We start from the raw sequence: 22,232 nt of genomic DNA, 5'->3' as shown, positions 1-22,232 counted from the left end.
TTTTCGCGACTGACCAGGCAAGAATAGAGCAATTTATTCGACTACAGTTTTGATGGTGCACCATGAACTTATGTTCTAACTCCAGCTTTTACAAACAAAACTGCAGACAAAAAGTTGGAAACCAAACAAAATTTGGAAAGACTTCAGTGATCTTTTATTAAAATGGGGTACAACAAAACAGCATCGAATCTTACAAGAATACAGAATAATGTATTGTTACTCTTGGCGATCTGTAGTATAACATAAATATTAATGTGTATACAAATATAAATATCTTTTACAAAAATACATCACCCGATGAAAAAATATATTATTTCATTAATGAACGAAGGCAATTATAAGATAACAATATCAATAAGGAACCTTTGATTTTACTTAAAGGCACTGGTCGGGACACCTTTCGTAATTGTCAAGACCAGTACATGTACTCTCATTTGGTGTATCCCAGCGTATGCATAAAATAAAATCGAATCTGCAAGAGATTAATGAAAGAAGGTTTTCAGCTGAAATTACCTCTCTCTAAAAGACTACATTTCAGAGGAAGCCATTTCTCACAGTGTTTTATACTATCAACAGCTCTCCATTGCTCGTTACCACGTAATATTTTATGCTAACAACCATTTTGAATAATTACCAATAGTGTCCAGTGCCTTTGAGGCATAACATTTGGACCCTTGTAAGATGTAGGATAGGTACTGGACTCTTGTAAGATGTAGGATAGGTACTGTTGAGTACAAGGCCTTAAGGAAGGTCATAAATAGTTTCTTTTTAAAACGTCTTGTAATCAAACATTTCTGCAAATAAACAGTTAAAAAGGCACACATCTCAATCAATGCATTACAGCTCTTAATCGTCTCCTTTATGGGTAGGACTGTAGAAAAAGATATCGGAATCCCCTGAAGATGGTCTGAAAATTACCAGAAAGAATGACCCTTTGACAGTCTCTTGATGTCTGTTTAAACTCTCTTGACGGCTGTTGACAATCTCTTGACGGCCGTTGACACTCTCTGGACGACCCTTGACAGTCTATTGACGGCGTTGACACTCTAATTACAGCTGTTGACCGTCTCCTGACGTCTGTTGACACTCTCTTTATGTTTGTTGCTTGAAGTGGACTTTCTGTGCTCACCTATTGGAGGACAAAAGCAGATAAAGTTCATTTGTTTCCCTGTCAACAGCAGCAGTGCTTCCCTAATGGTAAGTTTTTGTTGTCAACAATTTTTGAATAGTTATCAATCTATACTGTGCCTCTAAAGGCAATTGTCAAAGACCAGTTTTCTCAATTGATGTATTATACACAACTATCAATAGCTCTCCCTTGCTCGTCTAAAGTAGCTTTTTATGCGAACAATTATTTTGAGTAATTACCAGTAGTGTCCAGTGCCTTTTAAGCAAGCAAGCAAGCAGAGTAACATTATTTGACTTGCCTATTCTTTTTGAATGAACCCTTTCCACTGGATACTGTCTGGCATCCTTGGTTCCAGTAGCTTTGAAGTATAACACTACAGATCCAACCAGCAGAACCAGTCCAATAACTGAGGGTCAAAACAACAAAGTGTATTGCAACATAAATTTACACATCATATTTTAGTTTTTTATTTTAGTTTTTGAACCATACAGAAAAGTCCCTGTTGACAGAAAAAGTATCATTACTCTAAAGGAAGAATGTGACCACACATGTTTTTTTTTTTTTTTTTTTTTTTTTTTTGAGGGGGGGGGGGAAGTGGGGGAAAAGACATGGGGCTATTTGATGAACTTGAAGTCATCAATTGGTCATTTTTTCAATCTCATGTTTTAGTTTGGGGGTGGTTTGGAGGTTTTTTTTAGGGGGGAGGGGGATTGGGTGAGAGGGGCAAGAGCTCTCAGCTTAAGCCCCTCACCTTCCCACCCTCTGACTTTGTATTTGCCACTGTCTATGAAACCAAAATGCTCTTCACTACAGAGATGCAATTTTAACAACAGTTCAATTGTCATTCAGTCTTAGCTCTTTTTTATACAAGAACAAATTCAGAAAGGGGTAAAGAAATGAAAGCGTTAGGAGCGTTCACAAACGACTATAAAGAGCCAAGATTTTGATGATAAAGTTCTGAAGTTTCAACTCACCTCCGCATGCAACACCGAGCCATTTTATTTGACTCCACAAGGCACGACCACTCGGTGCCAAACCAAACACAAAGAGAGTAACACCTATCAGCAACAGCACACTACCACAGCCGACCAAGACCCATGAGCAGCAACGCCGACGTGAAGCGCTGACAAACCTCATGGTCCCATCCGGCATCTGATGCCCAAGTCGCTGTTCCGACATTGCACTGATGGGTTTAATCTTCAGTTCTAATCATAATCTCACGAGGGCGACAGATGACAAGATGGACGTACCTCTGCCACAGCGATGATTCCAAGTTGACACATTGACGTCCAGTCCAACCTAAACGGCAGTTCAATGATTAGCAGTTACTAAATTAGTATCAAATTATTTGTCAATCAAAAGTTAATGAATGATCAATAAATTTATAAAGAAGTGATACAATTACAATTGACAACAGACAAGTACTGGTAGTAGTACTGGCTACTTGTGTAGTTATGGACGACCGATTTTTTCTCCAAGTTCGTTGGAACAAGTTACAATACAAGTGTAAGCACAATCAACTCATTCATAAAGACACGCTGAAACTATTATTTTTTTGGGGGGATAACTTTCCGTATGGCGCCACCACCTTTTTACAAAAAGGGATATCTCATTGAGGTAAATTAGATACTATATTATTTCATATCGAATGAAAAAGTGGTGGCGCCATACGGAAACTTTTCCTTTTTTTTAATTAATAATTAATTGGTATAGTAATAGGCCTACACTTTTTATTAACTTTTTAGGAAAAATATGTCATGATTTATCTATAATATAGATATACGTATCTCTACAAAACGTGGTGAGCTCCCCTTGGCTTATGAAAGTGGTTTTTTGGATTTTATCTAGCCTCGTCTTGAATGAGTCTATTGAAGGAGTTTCTCTTTTCCATTCAACAAGTGATCTTGGAACAAAGGACAATTTGTAACAGTCCTTATTGGTTGAAGGGTGGGTGAACGAAATTGTTGAAGATTTTCTAGTGAGACTGAGAGTTTGGTTTCCCTACGGTTTGACTCGAGTTGATCTGGTCCGTGTTGATAATTAATAGCAGTTTTATGATGAATGAACCGATTTAATTTAAGTTACAAATAATGACAATATTCTTTTGGTAGAAAATGGTATTTGACATACTCAATCCATTGAATGTAGAAATTGAAACGAACCAGACTCCAGAGACCATGGTACTCCAGAGAACGGCAAAACCATGAGAACTTGCAGAAGAAGTAAACAGGAACATCTCGAACTCTCCAAGGGGCCCTCAAGAGTTATGAATTAAATGATCTTTAGGGCGCCCTCTTTCGTCAGAGATCTGTACAGATTTTATTGTGCAAACACTCCCACTCCTGCGTGTACGGTAAGTTGTTTTCTATCTGGTCGTTATAATTACCTTTCTAAGGTGATCTTCAAAGATCGGATTTTTATTTGGTAAACTATTGTGTCATCGTCTGAACCACTGGGCAAGTTTTCCAGTGAAATAAAATGAGAATATTGTATTGACTGGGTCGCCGAAATTCTGGGTGTTGAATTTGACATATTATTTCGACAAGTCACGATCATCATCAAGTGACTGAGTCAGAGAACAGTGTGACTGTGGCCACAAAACAACAATGCGGATTTTTGTGACATGACGTCATCGATCCCTCACGTACTTCCTCTCACCTGGGGTCGGGTGTGTGCACTGTTAACTTCAAGAACTAATTAATACCATACCTGGCCTTGTCACAAGTAAAACAAATCTTACATACACCCCTACCTCCATGCATACACTAAACATGTAACAGTGAGTACACTTGATCATGATCATGTTCACATTTCTATTTCTTCCTCCATCCATGTTAAAAAAATCAACCAAAATTAAAACTTCTTCTCATCAGTGTCATACGCTTTGATTTACATGTAATGTGATCCGTGGTCAGGGTCCGAGGCCAGTGATTGTCAACATTTCTTGTTGGTGTTCCCCGCAAAATCGTGCCCTGATAATTGACAAAATTTGTTTCGTTTCTTTCAGTTTGCAGTTTTCAAATCTCGATTCAAATCATGACGACCTAGGATGACCTTTTAGTCAAGCGGCAAAGAGAAAAAGATACATTGGACCAATCCTGAAGTTGGACCATCGCAAGTTATTAACCCCAATCAGCGTCGAAGGAATCTTTCTTGAAGAAGGCAGCGAGAGAGAGAGAGAGAGAAGATGTCGTTTGGTAAGGGGGACTTCGGAGGAACTGGAGGAGGAGGAGTAGGTGGAGGTGGGTACAATGATGGAGGTTATTCCACGTACTCATCTGGATCAGCAGGTAGACAATCCTTGGGCTAACTGTCTTTAGAAGTTTTGTGATGTCAAACATTATACTAATTGTTGTTAGCTAATACAATTAGTTGAAAAACTAAAATGAAGAATCTTAGGAAACTCAGTTTGCAATTTCAGACATGCACCTTGTCAGTTGAGCAGCTGACGTTCTTGTTTTCTTTCATCTTTGGCTAACTGTCAAATGTATTTTAGTCTTTTTCTGCATCTCTGCATGATCTACATCTACTAAATGTTTGTTATTTTCATGTTCAATTGTCATTAATTTTTGTACGGACCCCTGCATGACACTTTGTTGAATTACAGCTTATCTTTCCCTTTGTATAACTCCTTGTAGCTCTATACCAATCATCAGTCCAATTGTGGTTCACGTGTGGTGTGTCATGGCCTAGTGGTTTAGAGTAAGCTTGGGCGATATCGATTTATTTTATTCACGATATATCGCCGACAATATATCGCGATATTCGATATAATCGCGATTAATGAAATTTGACATCATCAGTCTTCAAACTCCAAGTGAAAGTTGTAGAAGAGACAGTCATAGCTTAAGAGAGGTGTTCTAATGACCTATTCTTCTGCTTTTACTCCAAACCTATGGGGTGCAAGATGTCTCAGCTAGCAAATACATCGCGATATTTAATCGATATTGCGATATATCGCGATTATCGCGATTACTGCGATATATCGCGATATATCGCGATATTTCGATTAAAACCAAATCCATCCGATATCAAAATCGTTTCCAAATTAATATCGCGATATTCGATAATGTTGTGATATCGCCCAAGCTTAGTTTAGGGTATCGAACTCAAGATCTAGTGTTTGTGATCAGCAGAGTGTGGGTTCGAGTCCCAGTCGTGACACCTGTGTCAATAAGCAAAACACTTTCAAAACCATTATGCTTTGTCCTTCGGATGAGACGTGAAGCCATTGATCGTGTGTGTTGTGTAATGCACAGTGCACTTAATGGGGTTCGCCCCAGTGTTCCTGGTTTGAATGGCTGCATATTACGCCACTGCAACTTGTAACCATTCCATCGTGCTGTGTGAAAGGAGTAGGTCTCATAATTCAAACGTAGTCCTACATACCTTGCAGGAAAATACTGAATGTTAAAGTGCCTTGAGCGTCACTGAGTGATGGATATGAGCGCTTTATATACGAAGCCTCTTTATTATTATTTTGTATTTTTTGGTTTGTTGAACAGGCAGAAACAGCTCCACCGCAGACTACAACAGGTTGACACAGAGTATAGGTTCTAACATACAAAAAATATCTCAAAATGGTGAGTTCAAAATAGATAGTATTTGCTCAAATTGTACAATAGATATAGAGTTTTGCAAATATCTGATCTACCAATGATGATCAAAAAAAGTATGCAGGTCGCAAAATAATTCACAGCACTCTCAGCATTTGCCATGGTGCCCTGTGCTTTTACTGTGGTGCCCTTTGCAAAGTTCCAAGACATACATTTCCCTCAAGGAAGTACCCCTTTAACCGGAGCAAAATTGCTGTGCTCCTTCAAGAGGGAAGTTCAAAATACGTTGTCTTTAATTTTGGTTGTAAAAACCGCAGTCAACTGATTCAGTTTTTGTTTTGTTTTATTTTCATACACAAGCCTGAATATGACTTCGGCTCTGGAGGATGTATTCCTTTAACTTTTACTAGTGCACCAGCAAACTTGATTTGTTATTGTTGCGATTTGTGTTTTTGTAAATTTATTATTTTGGTAGTTATTTTTTTCTTCTGTTTTTCCTCTTTTTTTCCAGTGAGGGAAATTGAAAGAATAATAACCAGACTTGGCACATCTGACGATAATAAAAGCCTTCGAGCAAAGCTGTAAGTTTTAACATTTTTGCTTAAAAATATCTTTGAGTAGATGATCAGTACTCACTCTTAATATTAAAGAATATAACATTAATAATGAAAACTTATAAAGCGCATATAAATCCGTAAGTGTTCGTGGACAATAACTAAAAACTCTGAGCTAAGATGAAATCCAGAACACAGAACATGTGGTACATATGGTAGAGAAATACAAAATACAATTTCTAAAAAAAAAAAAAAAAAAGTAAAACAAAAACTATTTACTCAAATACTTGATTTGGTTAAAGAAACTGGGGTGGATTTCACCAAGAGTTAGGACTAGTCTTATCTCGAGTTAGGACGAGTTACTCGTCCTAACTTAGGACTATCCATGCAATGTGTATATCTCCTAGGACTAGTCCTAACTCTTTGTGAAATCGACACCAGATGATTTTATTAGCGCTGGCAATTTGTTTCATAGGCGCCGGGCAGCATGTGAGAAAGATCGGGAAAGGCATTTGTTTAAGCAAACTTTTTATTTTTTATTTTGTTTAAATTTGATTTTCAGTGATGAGGTACAGCATTACACCAACCAGTTGGCAAAGGACACCAATAGAATGTTGAAGGATTTAAGCTCCGCCCCTCCTCCAATTTCTCCATCTGATCAGGTAAGTTACCGATGACGTAACAATATTATTATTTGTTATTATTATTTTTGTTTTTTTATGAGATATCGCCAAGGCAATACTTTACTGATTTGGGCTATCAACCTGAATCAACTGCCATCAGGGGCACATTACTACATCATCTTCTGGGGCTGAAACAGGGTAACCCCCTTCACTGTCCGCAAGGATGAAGGCATTTGTGTATCATCTACTATAAGAACCTGGTTGGTGGGGCTGAAGAACTTATAATTATTTATTATCATTTATCGCTCACAGAGACAGCAGAGAATGCAGAAAGAAAGATTCACCAGCGACTTCACAGCGGCTCTTAATCAGTTTCAAAGGGTCCAACGAGAAGCAGCCCAGAAAGAACGAGAAGGGGTCAAGCGTGTCCGAGCTCATTCAGGATTGGCTGTAAGTTTTCCTTTTCTAGTTTTTCCATGATGAGTGGCTTCTGCGTTTTTCCTAAAAAATAGAACAAGAGGCAGCCAAGAACGATCTAGAGAGGGTCAAAAGTGACCGAGTCTTGTTCAGGATTGGCCGTCTTTTTAAAGTTCATTACATTGTTTGTTTTCAATAATGTTTGTAAATTTTTCATGTCCAATCAGTCGATATCAGTCAAATTAATTCTGTTTCATATGGGAAATAATAAACCATGTTTTTTTTTCTTCAATTTTGCTGCATGTCATTAAACTTATGGGCTTTTATCAATTGTTTCTGTGTCCATTATTTTATATTTTAGGAGGATTATGATGAGGGTCCCAATGCTCTGATCAACTGGGAAAGGTAAGTTTTTTTTCTTTCTTTTTGCTGATTTATTTTCTGAAAGTATAAGAGAAAATAGAATTAGCTGTTGCAAACAACTTACCAACCAAATGGACCGATGGTATAAATGCAAAAAATAGATAATGGCCTGACGTTTCGACCCTAGCAGAGATTTTCTTCTTAGACATTACTGTACAATTGCAACAAGAGTTTAATTTAGTAGAGCTGCGTTAAGCACAAACAGTACCTGAACGCAACAAAAAATATCCCGGGTCAAATTTCTGTTTTTGATCCAGTCAAGAAATTCATTAATTTCTTTTCCTTGTATTTCACAGCTCCAACCAGCCCCAAGCAATGCAGCAAAGTCAATTCCAACAAGAAGACTTTGAAGCCTTGAAGGAGAGAGAATCTCAGCTCAAGAAACTTGAGGTTTGCTTACCAAACAAAACACTCTTTACCTAACCCTCCTACTCTTGGTATCATTTTTTAGAGAGTTGACAAACCCTTTGAAACCTGTCAAGTGCACGTGTTTGCAGTTTGTATAGTGAATCTCAGCTCTGGAACTTGAGGTTTGCGCACCATACAAAACACTCTTTACCTAACCATCCTACTCTTGGTACAATTTTTTAGAGAGTTGACAAACCCTTTAAAACCTGTCAAGTGCACGTGTCTGCAGTTTGTATAGTTAATCTCAGCTCAAGAAACTTGAGGTTTGCTTACCATACTAAACACTCTTTACCTAACCCTCCTACTCTTGGTATCATTTTTTAGAGAGTTGACAAACCCTTTAAAACCTGTCAAGTGCACGTGTCTGCAGTTTGTATAGTGAATCTCAGCTCCGGAACTTGAGGTTTGCTTACCATACTATACACTGTTTACCTAACCCTCCTACTCTTGGTATCATTTTTTAGAGAGTTGACAAACCCTTTAAAACCTGTCAAGTGCACGTGTCTGCAGTTTGTATAGTTAATCTCAGCTCAAGAAACTTGAGGTTTGCTTACCATACAAAACACTCTTTACCTCACCATCCAACTCTTGGTATCATTTTTTAGAGAGTTGACAAACCCTTTAAAACCTGTCAAGTGCACGTGTTTGCAGTTTGTATAGTGAATCTCAGCTCCGGAACTTGAGGTTTGCGCACCATACAAAACACTCTTTACCTAACCATCCTACTCTTGGTACCATTTTTTAGAGAGTTGACAAACCCTTTAAAACCTGTCAAGTGCACGTGTTTGCAGTTTGTATAGTTAATCTCAGCTCAAGAAACTTGAGGTTTGCTTACCATACTAAACACTCTTTACCTAACCATCCAACTCTTGGTACAATTTTTTAGAGAGTTGACAAACCCTTTGAAACCTGTCAAGTGCACGTGTTTGCAGTTTGTATAGTTAATCTCAGCTCCGGAACTTGAGGTTTGCGCACCATACCAAACACTCTTTACCTAACCATCCTACTCTTGGTACCATTTTTTAGAGAGTTGACAAACCTTTTGAAACCTGTCAAGTGCACGTGTTTGCAGTTTGTATAGTTAATCTCAGCTCAAGAAACTTGAGGTTTGCTTACCATACAAAAAACTCTTTACCTAACCCTCCTACTCTCGGTACCATTTTTTAGAGAGTTGACAAACCCTTTCAAACCTGTCAAGTGCATATTTTATGGTCAAATAGTAGGAGGGTTGAATGTGTACTGTGTAGATACTTTCACCGTGTGGATTCACATTTTAAAAACCCGTTGTTTCTTTTTTTTTCAGTCTGATATCGTAGATGTGAACACCATCTTTAAGGATCTTGCCACCATGGTCCATGAGCAAGGAGATATGATTGGTAAGTTTTAGATTGTCTTAAACCTGCGATGGAATTACACTATGAAATACTACATGAATGCTATAGGGTACAGCACATGGCTAGGGTTGGGGGTTTGGGTTGTCAGGTTAGGTTTAGGGTTGGCGTTAAGGTTAGGGTAAGGGTAAGGGTAAGGATTGGGATTAGGGTTAAGGTTAGGGTTAAAGTTTACACTAGGAGTGTCTGAACATAATGGGCTTAAAGCCATTGGACACTTTTGGTATTTGGTACAGACAAAAAAAGTTCACAGCTTTACAAATAAATTACAGGGTTTACAGGAGGTGTTTATTTTAAACACATGTCATGACACGGCGAAACGTGCAGAAACAAGGGTTAGTTTTCCCGTTATTTTTTCCCAACTCCGATGACTGATTGAGCCTAAATTTTCACAGGTTTGTTATTTTATATAGAAGTTGTGTGGGCCTTGGACATTACTGTTTACCGAAAGTGTCCAATGGCTTTAACCAATCAAAGACTTGTATTAACAGAAATCTTTTTCAACCTTGACTTTAACAGACAGCATAGAGGCCAATGTGGAATCAGCAGAGGTCCATGTAGACCAAGCCAATACTCAGCTTGTTAAAGCTAGTACCTACCAGGTATGTATTCCTCTATAGTTCTTCCCGCATGAATTTTCCTTTGATTTTGTGGGTGATTCCTTATCCTTGTTTAAGTTCTGTGCCCGATTGCTCTATCCATTATCATGGTTGAATGAATGTGCATGAAAGAGAACTCCAGTGCGTTGCATTATGTGGCAGTGTCGTGACCGAGCGGTTAAGATCACCGAATTCAAACTCTGGTGTTTCTGATCAGCAGAGTGTGATTTCAACCCCCAAGCCTTGGCACTTGTGTCCTTCAGCAACAAAAAATTGCATTTTGAGTTTTCATGAAGAGCTAAGATGCCATCTAAGAAGGATCTAAGGGTGAAGCGTGGTAAATGTTTTGAAAGTCTTAAGTTGTTTTCAGAAATCACTTCTCATTGAAGATAACAGAAACATGACCTAAACTTCGTCAATAATGAAAACATTAAAAAGTAACATTAAGTAAGTCCACACGTACCTGTACCTTTTTCGTTTGTTATTTATTTTCTTTCCTTTTGGTATGTGTTTTGTTGATAGTCCAAGGCACGAAGGAAAAAAATAATGATTGTAATATGCTGTGTCGTACTTCTAGCCATCATTGGTATCATCATCTACTTTGCGATCCCCAAGAATTAGACCATCCCCTTTCTCCAACCTGCTTTATTCATTCAAATGGTACGTGAAAACTTTTCAAGCAACGACCCAATTTCAGAAAGTAGAAAATATTCCAAAACCAATTGCTTTGTTAAAAGGTATGGATACTTTTTGTTGAACACAAACAGACACAGATTTACATTAAACTTGTTCACGGTTTGAAGAAAGTGATGGTATTTGAAGAAAGTGATGGTATTAAGCGTCTCTTAAAATGTTACGTGCCGAGGTGCTGTACTTTTTTAGGAATGAGTAAAACAATGACACAAAAATAATTTTCGTCTCGGTAAGACAACAAATATTTTAGCATCTTAAACATTTTTACAAATTTTGGGAGTTAATATCAAAACTGGCAAATACGGTGTACACGCTAAAATTTTGACAAAAACTATTTTTGTGTCATTGTTTGTAGTAATATTTTAAGGGAAGCTTTCTACTATCATTATCTTCAAACTGTGTAAGTTTAGTGTAAATAATGTGTACATTGTGTTATGTGTTGCAAAAAGTACACAAACCCTTTAAGCAAAAACAATAATTACAATAACAAACCTGGTGGTGCTTAGCTAGATTTTGTATGCTTTAAATTTCTGTGAAATTGAGGTCAGAAAGTTATTTTTTGCTGGTTCTGGTAGGCATGTCGTTGTTGTGTTTTGCTACTTAAATTGTTTTAAAAACTGCATAAGCTTCTGTAGCATCTGATGAAGTAATTGTTGCTACTTGTACGAAAGCTTATGCAGCTATTTATGTAATTAATTAGTCTTTAAAGACGCCAAACATTTGGTAATTTTCAAAGACTAGTCCTCTCACTTGGTCTTTGACTGTTACCATAGGTGTCCTGGGGTCGATTTCACAAAGAGTTAGGACTAGTCCTAACTTAAGACTAGTCCTAGGAGATATACAAATTGCATGGATAGTCCTAAGTTAGGACGAGTAACTGGTCCTAACTCGAGATAAGACTGGTCCTAACTCTTTGTGAAATCCACCCCAGTGGTGTTAAGGACAAACTTGTCATGACTGGGACTTTAACCCACACCCTGCTGATCTAATTTCTTATCCTGATTGTTTTTTGTTTTTGTTTTTTTGGCAGAGTAAAGCCCGTCGGAAGAAGATTATGCTTGTTATCTGTATCATCATTCTCCTAGTCATACTAGCGGTGATCATCTACTTCGCTATTCCAAAAAACTAATCGTATCGGTAAGATTTGGGTCAAGTTCATTTCGCTCTTGGGGTAGTTTACATAGGACTCGGGGGTAGGTTCTGAAAATCACCTCTGGCTTATCAATACATGAACAACCCCAACGAAAGGAACACACAAGATAGAAAGATGGGTAAATGTTACAGGTGTTATCAGCATCCCCACCCCCTCATCCCCTCACCCCTTCTCATAAACAAAAGAACACACAAGCGCGAAATGTGTATATATGTTACAGATTTTCCTTCAACCACTCCCTCACCCCTCTAATAAAAAAATAAAAAACACCAGCAAAAACACACAAAAACACACATATATAAATATATCAGTTGTCATCTACAGCAACTGCCCCCCCCCCTAAAAAAACCTCTTTTACATTTTATATTTGTATTTGTATTTTGTTGTCTGTTCGCTCTACAGCGCATAGGGACATGTTTAATCACTATGTGTGATGCGCTACATACAAATGGTCAATTATTGTTATTATTATTAGTATTGTACAAATAGGATTGATTAATTTTAAAAGCATCTTCAGCCCCGATGAATTGTGTTTCATGATGTTATCAACCCACCCCCTTCCCTTGTAACTTTCCTCTCTAGAGAAATTAGTTGTAAAAGTTTAGAGAAGTAAATAATTACATAAATAAGATGGTATGATAATAATATTTTATAATGTGTACCACTGTGGTAGTACACCGATCCATTAGGCTCCGCCCACAGCGTGTGTGTGAGCAAGAACACACGCTCCCCTCCAATGTCATTCTGCACGACTCTGCTGCGCGCGCTAAGCATACGCGCACGCATACGCGCACGCATGTCAGACTTTTGGTTGTGCAATGGGTTGTGATTGGTCAATACACAATGGGGCGGAGCTTAATGGATCAGTCTATTAAATGTCCGGCTGTATGGGCATATAATGCTCTACCTGTAACACACACACAAACTAAAAAACGAATTGTAAATTTTGACAGTGTTGCAGGCTTGTAAATATGAATTATTATCACTATTATTATTACTATTGGGTAGCATAATTCAATCTAATCCACTGGTATTTGAGTATGTTTCATCTGTCATAAAGATAAATATGGCTGGATAACTAAAATAGCTGTTGTGGGTCTGTACATACATTTCTTCCATCATATGATAGCGTAAAATAAGTTTACACACTTGATGGAAACGTACAATTAAACAAAAATTGCTATAAGTGTTAACTCATTAATAGGTGCGTAGGGTCCGTTCAGAAAAGTAAATATAAACATTTTCAAAATGAAAATAAACAAAAACGAAATTAGGGCGGGTGGGTTGTTCAAAAGAAAATAACTGAAAACTGAAATTCAGTTTTTATTAAAAACAAATATAAATACAATGTTTTAACAAACACAAAAGAAAGAAAATAAATACTAAGCCGGCCAGGATCATTAATGTCATTCCTGGTTAAGCTTCAATGTTTTTTTGTATATAAGCCAGGAAAAGTCATTAAAAATTACTGATTTCTGGAGTCCTTTGATCTCAATATCTGTTCATTTGAGGCATTACTTTGTTCTTCAGCGTATGGATGGTTTTATGGAGTTATTTAGTATCGTATTTTTTAACATTGGCTTTTCTGAATGGCACTTTAAAGGCAGTTGACACTATTGGTAATAACTCAAAATAATTATTAGCATAAAACCTTACTTGGTAAAGAGTGTTGGGGAGAGGTTGATGGTATAAAACATTGTGAGAAACAGCTCCCTCTGAAGTAATGTAGTTTTCGAGAAAGAAGTAAAATTCCACGAATTTGATTTTGAGACCTCGAAATCAAGCATCAGAAAACACACAACTTCGTATGACAAGAGTGTTTTTTCTTTCATTATTATCTCGCAACTTCGACGACCAATTGAGCTCAAATTTTCACAGGTTTGTTATTTTATGCATATGTTGAGATACACCAACTGTGAAGACTTACTAGTCTTTGACAATTACCAATAGTGTCCACTGCCTTTAAGGAGTGGTATTTTTGTAACTAGTTGACGGGTGTTGTCGCTTGTTTCCGTTGCTCGTACTCATCAAGCAAAATATATGCAATAATCATACACAGTTGTTATAGTTAGTTTTAAAAGGATTTTTTTTTTTTTTTTGCAACAGTTAGTTTCTGTAACTGGTTTGTGACCTTGAACATGTGCATTCTTTTTCTTAATACTTAGATGATGATGTACAATCATATGTTACTTAGATATTAAGGGGTAAAACAGGTTTTCATTAATAAATGGGCCCACAGTTATTGTCACTCAGAAAAAAAAACTGTATTTCTTTTAGTTTTTATCAACAGGATACTGTAGGCTGATTACAATAATTTGATTAAGTTAAGGAGATCCCTTGCCCTGTTTTTAATTTAAGCTTTTGGATGATTCAAACTAGTGTTGTTACTTTTGTCTCAAAAATGGCATTAAAGATGAGGTTTATACATGTATAATTACTCAAAATAATTATTGGCATAAAACCTTTCTTGGTGACAAGTAATGGGGAGAGGTTGATGGTATAAAACATTATACGGCTCCTTCTGAAGTGCCATAGTTTTTGAGAAAGAAGTAATTTTCCACGAATTTGATTTCGAGACCTCAGATTTAGAACTTGAGGTCTCGAAATCAACCATCTAAATGCACACAACTTCGTGTGACAATGATATTTTCTTCTTTCATTATTATCTCACAACTTTGATGACCGATTGAGCTCAAATTTTCACAGGTTTGTTATTTTATGCATATGTTGAGATACACCAACTGTGGAGGCTAGTCTTTGACAATTACCAATAGTGTCCACGGCCTTGAAGCCTACATTTACATAAGCTTTCGATGGTATAACGCATTTTGAGAAACAAATTCACTTTGGTTAGTATGAAAACATAAAAATATACAAGTTTTTATGACCCAAAAGTTGAATCTGAGAAGCGTTACTGTCAGAAACTTTTCTCAAAGTGTGTTTTCTTGATGCTCCATTCTTTAAAGGGCATGGGCACCAAGGCTGTTTCTCCTAGTCTCATGCATGCATGAAGGGCACCTCTAGATGGAAACTTTAAATTTCTCGAACAGTCAATATCTCGCCTATAAACATGACTGTAGTGAGTTTGTTTTAATGTGACCTCTATCAACGCTTATAATAAAACATGACCTATGGTACCGGTATATTTTAGGCATAATTTACAAGGTAAATAAAGGGTACAGGGAGTAAAGATAAGACATTGCGTAACGCTGTTTGATTGAAGATGTTATCACTGTCAGTTGCTAGAAAGGAACACGGGCATCACTAACGTTCGATCAAAGAGCAAGGAATCGATGTTGACATTTATTATGCTTAATGCTTTGGGTACAGCTATCAACTTTCCATCTGTTTGGTGTTTGTGCAATAAACTCACGAACACCTCCCGTTTCCAAACGAAAAGTTTGAAGCACAGAACTCTCAGGTTCAGAAGGAAACAAAAATATCATAGCATGTACACAGTAAAGATTTGCGTGACCCTAAAACGTTATTCTTCAAAAGATTTAGGGTGCATACACAAACAAAAATTATGATAAGTTTGTCACATGAATGGTGCAACCTGACGACGGGTTCGCGGTTTCCAGAAACGCCCTCTATCAGTGGAATAGTCGTGACGTGTGATTGTTGAGTGAATGTGCGTACACTGGCTAAGTCTAAATAAAATAAAACAAACTACAAAATAAGAGTTATTAATAAAGTATGATCACAAAATACTGCAGAAACAAAATACTTGAACAAAATGAGTTTCCAACAGGGATTTTTAAACTGATCTTCACTTTTCCAGAATACAAAATAGTGAGTGTGAAAAAAATAGCAACAACCAAAGCCCAATTTCATGGCTCTGCTTACCGCCGAATTCTGCGCTTACGGTCACGATTCCCCGCTTACGTGCAAGCGCCGAATTTCTGTGCTAGCCTTGTAAGCGTAGAATGCCTAGTAATGTGAAGTACGCACGCGCAGAAGCCAAAATTCGCCGCTAACCCGTGAAATACGCTTGCCGTGAGCACAGAATTCCCTGCTTCCGTAAGCGCCGATTCTGTGCTTACGGTAAGCAGAGCCATGAAATTGGGCCCAGTATTTTAGAATACTAATTGTGATGTATACGTGATGTAGAGAAGAACGACTGGAATGGAGACCAGCACCAAAGTATTGCTGTCTTGGAGGCAAAAAAAGTGTGAATGAAAAGAGCCCAGAGATGGTGTTCAACTAGAATCAGCCTAACTGGTTCCCTTGTTCTTTTTTAGTACACGTCAAGAGGGATATGAATGACGGGTACCAGTAGATCTGGATCAGTGCCAATGCAATGTTGCTGCCCCCGCTGCCTTTGTCACCCTATGTGTCTTTGCCCCTGCTTGCCCCTCCCCCCCAACCAAATCAAACAATTGTTTACGACAGTGGTCCCGTGCATCCCCGATGCCAAGACCCCCCCCCCACCCCCACCATCCACACCTATTTTGAGCTATGCTTCTCATGCTCAAAATTTCACGGACGGCATTTCAGCGACCGTAGAACACTAAACTCCTTCCGCGCACCGGTGAAAGTAGTGCGCCTTTGCTGAGGAAACATTGAAAAGACAAAGGACAAACACAGTTAAGTTTTCCCCACGTTATTTTATTCCGGTTACCTTTTTAGAAAAAAAAACTTTAATTAAAAATGTACCTTTGGAAAAAAAATTTCAACAAGTAAACACGCCGTTTAAACGCGTCTCACAACCTCGGTTTGGTTATTTGGTTTGAACGCGCAAGGGGATGAGACACCATAGGTCTACCTGTTTATCCTTCCATTATAAAAATTTAGCCATTACTCGTTACCAAGTAAGGTTTTATGCCAATAATTATTTTGAGTATAGTTTCCACTGCCTTTAACAACAAATCATATCAAAGTTACCTAACTAAAATAAATGGCTGGACGAGAGCAAATGAATAGTAAAAACACTTCCTAAGAGAAAACAACTTAAATACGTTAGCAGTTCCCGCCACGGCTTTCTGGGCCGCGCCATCTTGAAATTCTATTTACATTGGCAATAATATTTACAAAACGAAAACCAAACTAGAGCATAAATGGCAGATTCTAAAGACATTCATTTCTCAAACTCATGTCTATATGAACCACAAGCTTAGATAGTAAACTTAAACAACTTAGAAATAGAAATATATAATACAAAAAGGGAAAATTTACCTGAAAGAATGAAGACAATCAAAGAGCGGTAAGACGGTTGTCTGTCTTCATAGGAATTATGGGAGCACCCGAAAACCTGACGGTGAGGGCGCTCGATCAACAACAAGAATTACGTGTAGTTAAAGGAGGAAACCTGCCACATAATTAAATTGTACATGGGCGAGTCTTGTGTTTACTGATCTCCACCCCCCTCCCAATTACCCACTCATGATCTTTAATCGATAACATTGCAGGTGTCAGAGGCAATCGTGTCCGCCATGCAATACTGTTCGCTCCGGACACTTTTGCATATGCAATCGTGTCCGGGGCTATGCAAAAACCGTCGGGCGAAAATGTACATGACTGTACATGTATATGCGCGCGTAAGCAAGCGTGCATGCACTGAACCTACGTATATGCAGCATGAATATTCACGTATTTTATGATTGCAGCGAATATACAGCGGCTGAACATTTTCCATGTCATACATGACATGCACTTCGCTTGTAAAAAAATGGCGAACGTGTTCCGTCGACCAAGGGCGTTTAATTTACCGCAAGGACGGTTTTGCACGGGGCTGACACAACTGCATATGCAAATGTGTCCGGGCGGACACAATTGCATTATGCCGCAGCGTCCGGGCGGGCACGATTGCATATACATGCACAAAACCAGCCAGCGGACATTATTGCATATGCAATAATGTCCTCCGGATAGTATTGCATAGAGGACATACTTGCATGCGACACCGGTCTCATCAGAATCTCGCTGTTTGTGTCAGCGGCTGTGCCAGTGCCCGGTACATGTAATGAGACTAGGACCCGACCCTAATCCAAGCCCCCAAAACTGTACAAGTGCACCTGGAAGAAATGGTCAACGATAGCTTAAGTTTTCATTATGGTTTTTTTTATTATTTAAAATTCACAACAAACGTGTAAATAAATAAAAGTATGCAATCATGTTAACTTTAAAAATTAAACGTTCCACGCATTGTCAATGAGTTATGTCATAAAATCAAACGAGAAGTAACATTGCAGCGGCGATACCATAAACATAATTAATTAAACAATTTAAATAGTTAACCGGAAATACTGGCCTAGTGTGGGTTTTCCTTTGGTTTGACATATGTCAAAGTTTTAATTTAACACAAAAAAAAAGCACTTACAAAAGAAATTGTGAAATTATTTGTTTTTTAGAGCAAGTGAAAAATCGAGCATGTGCCACGTACATGTAGGGCCTCCATGTAATGCAATATAAGGGTCATGTCACAGAAGGCTGGCTGGCAACCAGTTCCAGGCAATCTCCCCGAAGAAAAACATTTTTACATTTCACTGTTTTTATCGGGGAGTCTAAGGCATTAATTGAAGAATGACTCATGTGCTACCAAGGTGGTCCTGTGGCAAGTGTTGTAGTTGATTGCCTTCAAGTTGCCTAGTGTGGTAAAACCCTTATGTAAATAATGCTGCGGCAATAATGTTGGTCTATTCCGCTGTATGACTTCTCATTGACATTCACTTTGTACATCATTGAAATAGCACAAGAAAGCCTCAACAGTTTTATAAAAATATTTTTTGCGTCGTTTACAAAACGAGTTTTTTATATTATAGACAGATACAAAAACGTATCTGTTTGTACGCTACAGAACCCTGGAAGTGACATGCCTTAATTATGTTGTCTTCGTTTTCTTGGCGAAATAGTGTTCACAAGTGTTTTCTTATCTAAACGACTTTCCCAATTTTCATTTTCTTTTAAAATTATTCTCTTAATTTTTTTACATTTTTTTTTTTCAATATTATTTCAAAAATTATTCACTTTCACATACCAACAAACCAATAGAATTATTTTAGGCATGTCATTTCCCTGGCTCCGTAGAACATGGTCACCAGTACCAAAAATAACTTTTTATAGAGATCAACTCTTTTCACTTTTAAAAACAAACTTTATAAACATGGACGGAGTAGTTTAAGGCACATCCAATGCCCTTCAATCTTCGTGCAATTTCTGACCCCAAAGAGTCTGCCTCCCCCCCCCCCCAATGGCAAACTGTAGTACAGTCATTGTACAATGTACATGTATATTCTACTTCTTATAGAGCCCTCTTTTGGTTCATCTTTTTCAGCCCATGTTAATTTCAACATGGGAGACAGAATTTGGGGGCTCATACCCTTGATAACGGAAATTTTGATCTGTCTCTGCCAATACATTAATGGTTTAAAACCAGCAATCATAAAAGCCAACCTAGTTCATGAACTTTGCGTGTATACAATAAAAATTAAAATTACTGTGTCATGATTCGCTTCAAGTTTTGTGAGGCCCTTTGTACAAAAGGTCAAAATATTTGGGAGAATGTTTCATTCTACTATAATTTTTAGATTGTTCACTTAACTTTTACCTTACACAAGACTTTTTTTTTCTTTCAGCACACAATAGTTCATACGAAAATACTTTTTTAAGACTGACCATAAATCGCGTTTTGAATTTTTGTTTGGCACACGTTAGCTGCAAACTATGTATCAACCCATCCTTGGATGTTTTGTCCACGGTTGTTTTGTCCACATCTTATTTCAGTATGTATAAAGCCTGAGAACATCATCTCGACTACGTCACGTTGCATCCAAGGATATTTCTCTTCTTAGAGAGTCAAAAAGGAAATAACTTTGCTTCTCAATGCGAGAGAGTTGCTTTTGTTCATCAAACAGCCGGCGTTCCGTTACCAGTGATATCATCCTTCGACTGTTGCATGTCTGTTTCCTGCGAAGGACCTCCTTCGGCTTGTCTCGCAAGTCTTGCAAGACGAACTCTCTCGGCGTGTTGTTTCTTCTTCTCTAATTTCTCCTTCAAGGCATTGAGACGTGCCTCCTTGTTCTCGGCTACCCGGTCCATGTCGCTGGCGCTCTTGACGGACACTTCTTTTTTCTGAGCTGCCTCGGATGCGTCTAAAGATTCTTGAACTTGTTTCTCTTTAGCGGCTGTGTTGAGTTTCTCAATCTTTTCGGCCTCTTTGCGCTGTTGAATAATGAAATCAAAGAATACACAATAAGGTTTTTTGAATACATCTAGCTTAAGTTTGCCATCAATGTGAAGAGGATTCAAGATCTCCAAGATTTGTTGCCAAATTAAAATTATGAAGGGGATGAAGAATGAAGGGAACAATTTAAACATGATATCGATTTTGCAATCAGAAACAACAATTGTGAAGGGGATAAACGAAAAGTAACAGAGAGAGCCAAATTCTGAAGGGGCTAAATACTTAAAGAAAGAATTACTAATAACATCGTTTTTGCAATCAGAAAAAAAAAACAGAAATTGTTCCTTACTTTTCTCCTCTCCTCAGCTGATTTCAACTTCGCCTCTAGTTCCTCTCTAGTAAGAGTCCTTTTCTTTGACTTTCTCTTCTTGAGTTTCGCCAGGCGAGGTGGTGGCTTCTGAAGTATACCGAACTCGGGAGCGATCATGACATCGAACGCCATACCGCTCTGAGCAGCTACCGGCCTGGACAGTAAACCCTGACTCTTCAGCTCTCCTATGATGTCCTTTCCTGTGCGGTTTTCCCGGTCTTTTCCACTCCTCCTCCGGGATGATATCTGGGTTCCACTTATTGACAAATCTGCAGAAGGGAAAACAAATATGATTAGGAATGTTTTCATTAAGATTTACGGTAACACCATGATGGCACAAAAAGTGGCTAATAGCAAAACAGTTTGGGAGCTTCATGAATATTTATGTTTTCTCCACCCCCTACCAGGACAAATTCACCCGACCGTAGCGAGCAGAATAGAATGCTTGTTGTCAAAGCAAGCCTTTTGTATCTGATCCACATGGTGTTTTTATGGTGCTCTCTGCACTACAGACGCTATCTACATCGTAGTCAACTGTGTATTGTCAGGTGGTCGGGTTAAACCTTTGGCGTCTACTTTAAAATAAAAATATTAATGATACTTAAAATCTTGTAGTTTTAAAACATGTTATGAAGGAAGATTTTGTTGATCATACTCTGATAAAAAAGTCTATTAAAGTTTGTCAATTTATTGACATGTATCATAAAGTATGTATTGAATTATTGACTGTTTTTTTTTAATACTTTCTACATATCACTCGCAGAATTTAAACTTTACTTACATGAATAATGTCATAACTTGTTCTTAATCAAACTGCCGAATCTTTAAGATGCAGTTTGGGAGCTATTTGTTGGTTTATCAAGTGATCTCTTTTTTCATAAACATATTTCTTACCTGGTGTTCGTGGTCTTTGCCCTGTAAGAACCCCTTCTTGTTCCGTTGGGTTTGACTCTTCCGAGATGATGTGACCGTAGTCCTCCTCAAGCCCGCTGTCACAAGTGTGTGCCGATGCCTTGCTGGTCGCAGAAGACACCCCTCGTGGGATAACTCCATTTTGCAGGGAGTCTCTCGAAAGGGACCTTTCCGGCTTCAGTTCCTTGACTTCAGTAGTCCCCGATTTCACACGGATTAATTTGGAGCTTGATTTGCTCTTGGTGGAGCCGGCAGACGTCGGTTTATTCCCGGCAGTCCAGGCTTGTCCTACTGATGGAACCACGGCGTTCTTAGAGCTACTACAACCCATGGTCGAACTGTTGAATCTGGTCGCTGGTGGAATAAATTCCGGTTGTCGTGTTAAATATCACTGTAGTAGATGGTATCGCAAGATTGTACACAGTTCAAGAGGAGTGCAAGCATAAAATAAATATTCTATGCGTCCAGAAAACTCTGCGAAAAGAGTCGAACCGTTTGAGAATAATACCAGTGGAACGAATCTTATAAGACACAACTAATAATCATAACAAGTTGAATCGTTTCAAAGTCGCAAACTGATGAAAATTATAAGAAAATACGCCTTATAAATACGCTAGAACAAGGCAGCCGTGAATCGAACAACCTTGCACTGTATTTCTATCTCAATTATAATTGACTGTGTGCACGTACGGCAGGTGAACGTGTAGTTTTATGAACAGGTACTCCATTTACACTGTTGCTAGGTCAATAATTACGCCGGGTTGTGACCGTCGTCATGGCACGTTGCCAATACTTGATGCGCCATCAACGTTAGTAAAGTGCACCTTTGCCATAGGCTCGATAACATGGAATTGGTGTTCGTACACATACAAGAACATACAT

General features: G+C 38.2%; 3 protein-coding genes across 8 annotated transcripts; 1 reads left to right on the top strand and 2 right to left on the bottom strand.

The window, feature by feature from the left end:
- Positions 1-635: 635 nt before the first annotated feature.
- Positions 636-3,376, bottom strand: LOC117304637. The gene is made up of 4 exons (XM_033789189.1): positions 3,260-3,376; positions 2,104-2,428; positions 1,428-1,535; positions 636-1,129 (listed from the first exon to the last, which is right to left on the bottom strand). The coding sequence occupies exons 2-4, from the start codon at positions 2,306-2,308 to the stop codon at positions 1,047-1,049; spliced, it is 396 nt and encodes a 131-aa protein (XP_033645080.1). The 5' UTR covers positions 2,309-2,428; positions 3,260-3,376; the 3' UTR covers positions 636-1,046.
- Positions 3,377-3,447: 71 nt separating this feature from the next.
- LOC117304689 (syntaxin-7-like) lies at positions 3,448-12,241 on the top strand. Of its 6 annotated transcripts, none has more exons than XM_033789283.1 (12): positions 3,448-3,482; positions 4,137-4,371; positions 5,635-5,712; positions 6,197-6,266; positions 6,802-6,901; positions 7,175-7,312; positions 7,641-7,684; positions 7,999-8,092; positions 9,414-9,486; positions 10,021-10,103; positions 10,623-10,760; positions 11,824-11,910. In XM_033789283.1, exons 2-11 carry the CDS (start codon positions 4,317-4,319, stop codon positions 10,719-10,721), a joined length of 834 nt encoding a protein of 277 aa, XP_033645174.1. In that variant the 5' UTR covers positions 3,448-3,482; positions 4,137-4,316; the 3' UTR covers positions 10,722-10,760; positions 11,824-11,910. The 6 variants fall into 6 exon arrangements, with proteins under 6 accessions (XP_033645174.1, XP_033645168.1, XP_033645170.1 ...); XM_033789277.1 differs by having other exon boundaries at positions 4,137-4,419; XM_033789282.1 differs by lacking the exon at positions 3,448-3,482 and adding an exon at positions 3,535-3,553 and having other exon boundaries at positions 4,137-4,419.
- Positions 12,242-18,060: 5,819 nt separating this feature from the next.
- Positions 18,061-22,010, bottom strand: LOC117304291 (stathmin domain-containing protein 1-like). The gene is made up of 3 exons (XM_033788668.1): positions 21,333-22,010; positions 20,418-20,707; positions 18,061-20,106 (listed from the first exon to the last, which is right to left on the bottom strand). Exons 1-3 carry the CDS (start codon positions 21,679-21,681, stop codon positions 19,792-19,794), a joined length of 954 nt encoding a protein of 317 aa, XP_033644559.1. The 5' UTR covers positions 21,682-22,010; the 3' UTR covers positions 18,061-19,791.
- Positions 22,011-22,232: the final 222 nt, after the last annotated feature.

Source organism: Asterias rubens, chromosome 21 (genome assembly GCF_902459465.1).
Source record: "Asterias rubens chromosome 21, eAstRub1.3, whole genome shotgun sequence".
NCBI classification, from domain to species: domain Eukaryota; kingdom Metazoa; phylum Echinodermata; class Asteroidea; order Forcipulatida; family Asteriidae; genus Asterias; species Asterias rubens.
This window is presented reverse-complemented; position numbering and strand designations above follow the sequence as displayed.